Raw genomic sequence first — 6,000 nt, 5'->3', positions numbered from 1 at the left:
GGCGGGGCCACCCGGCTGCGCACCGGCTCTCAGCCCCCCACAGACCCCCGCTTCCCGCCGGCCCCGCGCGGCCCTCAGGGCATCCGGGAGGGGCCCCGCCCCGGCTGCCACGCGGCGGGTGGATCCCGCCGAGCAGCCGCGTCCCGTGGGCCGAGCCCCGCGGCGCCCTCCCGTCCGCCCGTGACGGCGCTAGGACCCGCCGCACTATTTGTCGCGGCGCCTCGGCCGCCGAGGCGGGGTGCGCGGGCGGACGAGTCCGCAAGTAGTTCCGGTCGAGGAAGTGGGTGCTGGCGGCAGCCGGTTCCGCGCCAGGGCGGCAGCGCCGTGACTCCGGCGGTGCCCGGCCCAGCCTCGCGCCGCCGCTTCGCCCGCGGGGAGCCGCTCGCCGCCGCCATGGCCACCCGCTCGTGCCGCGAGAAGGCGCAGAAGCAGAACGAGCAGCACCAGGCCATCCTGGCCAAGCTGCTGCGCGAGGAGGACAACAAGTACTGCGCCGACTGCGAGGCCAAGGGTACGGCCGTCGGGCGGGCGCGGGGAGGGGAGCGGCGGGGCCTGGGGCGGCGGCGGCCTCGCCCCGCGGCGCTCCTCCGCCCGGCCGCGCTGCCGAGGTGGGGGCCGGGCGCTGCCCCTCGCCGGAGCCCCGCGAGCGCGGCCGCTTCGTGCCCCGCCGGCACCGAGCGGAGCGAGCCCCGGCCGGGAGGCGGCCGCCCGGGCCTGGAGCGGTGCGAGGGGTTCCCGAGCTGTTATCTGCGCTCGGTCAGGTGGCTCCGTGCCGCGCTGGAGGAGGTACGGTGTGCGGCTGTGTTTGCTTTGGGTTGTGTGGCTGTGACGTGGACGAAATGTGGCGTGTCCCTCTTTCGTTTAGAATCGCTTCGTGGAGATGTTACCCCGGCTGGGATGATTGCACGGCAATTTATTGTTCTAAATCTGATGCTTCCTGTGTGACAGCCAGGTGCACGCAGCGCCGTGCTCCGGCTCAGCGTTGCTGGGGTGAGGCCCCGTGCTGCTGCCGAGCCCCCTTGGCAGGCTGCTGCTTTGCCCAGCGAGGGGACTCGAGCAGTGCCATGTGTGATGGCGGTGTTTGATACGTCAGGAAGGAAGAAACCAGCTCTTATGTTCCTTCTGTATGGACGTAAGTATTATATAATGTGGATTACACTGAAGATAACAGACCCTTGTGACTTGCAACTAAGTCTTCTTATGGTTTGATGGTACAGCTATCCCAGCTTCTTGTGACCGTGTTAGAGACACACTGCAACCCGGGGGGTTCTGGAAAAGTCATGCCTGTGTGCTTTGTGTGTGACTGGCATTCCCATGTTGAGCCGTTTGCTGAGTCTCACACCTGAGCTGTTAGCAGCACAGGCCTCAGAGCTTGGCTGCTCAACAGAAGTGTCTCAAATTCTCCAACTCAGTTTTGTCGTCTTTTCTGAGTTCCCTTTTTCCAGCCATCACCTGGGCAGAGTGTTGCTTAGTCTCTGTCGTCCTTGCTTGGTGTCTTCTGCTGCTTCAGTTCAACAGTACTGACACATCCAGCCTTGTGTTCCTATTTGCGTTACTGAATACTTCTGTGCACTGTGTGCACATATTTCTGTGTGAAACTTCCATACCTCTCTTCTGTCACAACTCAAAGCTTGAAGTGGCAGCAAGCTCTGACCTTTAGTGTGTTGTTTTTTTCTGTTCAGTTCTTGGAGCAGCTGCCACTCTGTTGTCCAACCCATCTTCTGCTTCCAAGTGAACCTGTAATTCAGTTTCCTTCTTTGTAATAAATTGTTCTACTTAGCTGCCTTATCTACAATCTGACTGCACTTCTAAAGTCTTCTCTATTTTCTCTTTTGCCAAAACCTCTTCCTCCCATGCTGTCTTTCTATGCGCTAATAGTATGGCTTGCTCTCACCCTTCCCCCCACAAAAAAACTGATTGAGGTTTTATTGTTTTCTTCCCTCAAGCTTAATTTATGTGTGTCTCATCCTGTTCTGGCATTTCTTATTTTCTCATGTCTTATTAGCTTCTTGCTGTCGTCTGCCTTTGCTCATACTCCTGTAGTTACACATGTGGTTTTCTGGTGGTTGGAGAGGAGGTGGTGGAACAGCAAGCTGAGTTAGTGCTGGCTGTTCTAGGGGCACCTGTCTGGGAAGTGATGGGATGGGCAGGCTGCGTAGATTTCTTTTCTAACCTTTGGAAGTTTGTTCTGTAGGAGAGCTGTGTGAACAGCATTAGGTTGCCACTGCATTATATCCCAGAGCCTGGATATCTGTGTACTTCCAGAAGATGTGGTTCAGAAGAAAAAGCAAAGTTGATTCCCTAGTTGAGTATCAAGCCTTTGCCTGCCATGAAAAAATAATGCCCTGTCATATCATTCCCTTGTTGAAACTTGTTGGCTAACAGAAGAGGAAGAATAGAGGCTATTTCTTCCAGTTACAGCCAGATTTATTTATTTTTTCCTCCTAATATGTTTCATGCCTAACCCATGCTGGCTGAGCACTAACAGCTTGCTGGTGTCTGATGAAGTTCTGGTTGTGTTAGTCATGACACACAGCGATGGCTGAGGCAGTGATTCCTCAAGATGTCTCTGCTGGGATCCCAGGTCTGGGAGCTGTCTACATGCATGGCTTCCCCCAGATGCTGACAGTCAACTTCTCTGCTTGCATCAGAACATCTGTGATTTTGTCTCTGCATGTACCTGTAATTACAAAAAAACAAACAAAAAAACCAGGCTGGAGTTCCGTCCTGTCAGTTTCACTAGAGATCTTCTTAGGCCTGTCTTCCAGAAAATGTCTTGTGAAATTGTTCATGACAGACATGTAGGACTTCCAAACTAGGGCTCACTTCTGTCAGAGAACCTGTATTTTCTTTTGGTGTTACTGATTCTTTTTTTTCTTTAAACTATTGTCTCTTTATTGTCTCTTTAGCTTCTGTTAGCTTCTTTAATGCAAGCTTTGAGTTCTTGTCTGTCATCCTCCTCCCTGTTTGCTAGGATTCCCTGAGTTCTGCTTCCTTACTGTTCACCTCCTTGTTAGATGATGTTACCTTCAGGGTACAAGGAACTGTGCTTGCGTTTTGGTTCTTACTCTTCAGTCTTTAAAACCTTTGCTTCTCGTGTGATCTTGCAGATGACTAGCATTGGCCCAAATTCAGGATGAGCCCTTAACTGAAGCTAAGAGGTTGTCATCACAGATCCCTTCTTCTCACCAGAGATGTTGGAGTCCCTCCTTTTGTTCACAGACCTGAGCTATTACATTTCCCCTAGGCATCTGTTCATGTTGTCACATCTGAGGGATGTTGAAACCTCACATACCGTGGTTGTGTATCTGTATTAACTGCAGCTCTTTGAGGCCCTGGAAATTTGTAGGTAGCTAGATATCATCTGGAATCTTGTAAATATCCTTTTGACCTTAACAAACTTTATGTGGTCCCACTTGCTTTTTTATCGCTCATTGCTTTGATCATATCTACCTTTAATACCTTCTGGCTTTTACATCTCGCATCAAAAGAGGGATCTTCAGCACTTGCTCTTGTCCTACTGCTGATTCACTCCACAATCACTGAGCTGGCTCTCCTTGTTCTCGCTATCCAAGGACCATCTGCATTGCCTATAAGGAAGTTATGTTATTACATGCTTGCTTTTGTAGGAGGTTGTTTGTTTTTTTTTAATGAGTTATTATTTTCAGAAAGACAAATATTATTAATGGTGAATATTAATAGGAAGGGCAAATCCATCCGTAGGTTTCTTGTCTGCTTTTTAACATGTATCGTATGTGGAGTTATGACTCTTTGCTGCTTTGTTCTGCAAACCTTTTGGAAGGTGGAGAATACAGCTAAGGACACATCTGCCAGAGTAGGCAGGCAGCAGTCATTAGGATTGCTGACTTTGGGTACGGTTTGTGGAAGTGCTTTTTATTCCTTATTTGCCTTTTAATTGTTGGAATAGCAGTCATGAATCTGACGGCTGCTGCTGAAATACACTGGAAGCAACCTGCTGTAGGGCCACACTCACAGATGTCATGTCTTCAGGCAGGAAGCCTAAAAAATCAAAGGCTCTGGAACTGTCTTTACAATCAGTTGGGTTTTTGGAGGAGTGAAGGATGACATTTGATGGTGCAGTGCTTGTCTGCGTACATCCCATCTTTACATCCCTATCTGAACAGCTGTCTATGTGAGGCAGTAAATGTCTTCCTAGTGTTACACTACTTGTTCCCTTATTCCTAATATTCGTAAGAAACACTAAGGTATGTAGGCAGTAGCTTTAGTGATGCTGGCTTTTTGAAAAAGGCAGGCAACTGAAATTCCTTCTTGTGTATAGCCTTATGGTGCAGCTCTTCGTGTCCTTTTCTGTGTGTAAGTAAAACTAGCAGGGACTGGAAGGCTGCAGGAGAGAAAAATAGTTATAGATCTGTCTGTCAGTCTGGTGTGCAGACTGTACTGACAGCCATCTTGAAGCACCTGACTTTTATTTTTTTTTCTTTCATAGTGTAGGGAGACTAAATGCATTTTTATCATTATTTGTGCTAATATTTGAATCTTTTAAGAAATAATACCTCATATGGATTTATCAAATAGAACTGAAGTCAAAAGCCATCAAGGTTAGTCAGCAGCCCTTTTGACTATTGAGGCTCACAGCTTGCTAATTCTATGTACTTAGTACCTAATTACAATGTGTTCCAAGTATTCTAGGCTTGTGTTACTGCTTGGCAGCAAGACTGGTATTACTCGGGCACTGATGTTAAATAGTAGCGAAGAGTGCTTGCAATTTGAAGAGTGTGACAAAGCACAAAAGGAGATGCTTTTTTGAAAAGGGTCAAGATGTTCAGCAGCAGGGAAGGACTCGCCATCAGAGCAAGCAAGCATATATACAGACTGGAAGGAGCAGTCCTTCTCTCGTAGCCTTGCAGACGAGGACCTGGTCCTGATGGATGAAAAACTTAACAAAAGCCAGCAGTGTGCTCTTGCAGCTTGGGAAGCAAACGGTATCCTGGACTCCATTAGAAGAGGTGTGGCCAGCAGAGACAGGGAGGTGATTATCCCTCTCTACTCTGCTCTTGTGAGGCCCCATCTGGAGTACTTTGTCCAGGTCTGGAGCCCCCAGTACAAGAAAGACAAGGAGCTGTTGGAGAGGGTCCAGAGGAGGGCCACGAAGATGATCAGGGGACTGGAGCACCTCCCCTATGAGGACAGGCTGAGGGAGCTGGGCTTGTTCAGTCTGGAGAAAAGAAGGCTGCAGGGTGACCTCATTGCAGCCTTTCAGTACCTAAAGGGAGCCTACAAACAGGAGAGGAATCAACTCTTTGAAAGGGTTGATAACTGCAGGACAAGGGAAAATGGTTTGAAGTTGAGGGAAGGGAGATTTAGATTGGATGTCAGGGGGAAGTTCTTTACAGAGAGAGTGGTGAGGTGCTGGAACAGGCTGCTTAGAGAGGTTGTGGATGCCCCATCCCTGGAGGTGTTCAAGGCCATGTTGGACAGGGCCCTGGGCAGCCTGGTCGAGTATTAAATGTGGAAGCTGGTGGCCTTGCCTGAGGTGGAGGGGTTGGAGCTTTATGATCCTTGAGGTCCCTTCCAACCCTGGCCATTCTGTAATGTAAACTGGGAGCAATGCATCTTGGTCTACCATCTCCACAAATAGGGACTGTAAGAATCTGATCACTGTTTCTAACCATATTCAAGTGTAAGGCATATGTTCAAAACCCAAACAGTTGTTTTCTGTATGTTATGCATTGCATTTGAATGTTGACTTTAATACAAACATATTGTCTACTGAAGACTGCTGATGAATTCACATCCCTATCAAGAAGGCAATTACCTAAGTTGTCAACTGCTTTAGATTTTTTTTAAACTGTAGCAGTTACAAACGTGATTGGAAGCTTGCAGATCTTTTGGACCGTCAGATAAAGTGAATAAATCACTGTTAGGAGTTTTGCAGGCTTGTTTCTTTTTTTTGTTGGGTTTCTTTGCCTCAAGTGCTATGAGGCATGAAGTCTGGCTAAGCGATCTCTTACCAGAATT

General features: G+C 48.9%; 1 protein-coding gene across 6 annotated transcripts in view; it reads left to right on the top strand.

Moving 5' to 3' along the window:
• The first annotated feature begins 208 nt into the window (after nucleotides 1-208).
• SMAP1 (small ArfGAP 1) overlaps nucleotides 209-6,000 on the top strand; it is a 93,508-nt gene continuing 87,716 nt past the window's right edge. The window contains exon 1 of one of the 6 annotated variants that reach the window (XM_090136189.1): nucleotides 209-511. In XM_090136189.1, coding sequence (XP_089992315.1) covers nucleotides 394-511 — 118 coding nt within the window. In that variant the 5' untranslated portion in view covers nucleotides 209-393. The remainder of the gene's footprint in view (nucleotides 512-6,000) is intronic. The other 5 variants (XM_090136188.1, XM_090136191.1, XM_031611143.2 and 2 more) reach the window with 5 other exon arrangements.

The sequence above is a fragment of the Phasianus colchicus genome, chromosome 2 (assembly GCF_987193195.1).
Source record: "Phasianus colchicus chromosome 2, bPhaCol1.hap1.1, whole genome shotgun sequence".
NCBI lineage: Eukaryota > Metazoa > Chordata > Aves > Galliformes > Phasianidae > Phasianus > Phasianus colchicus.
The sequence above is the reverse complement of the archived record's forward strand: the minus strand, read 5'-3'. Positions and strand labels throughout refer to the sequence as shown.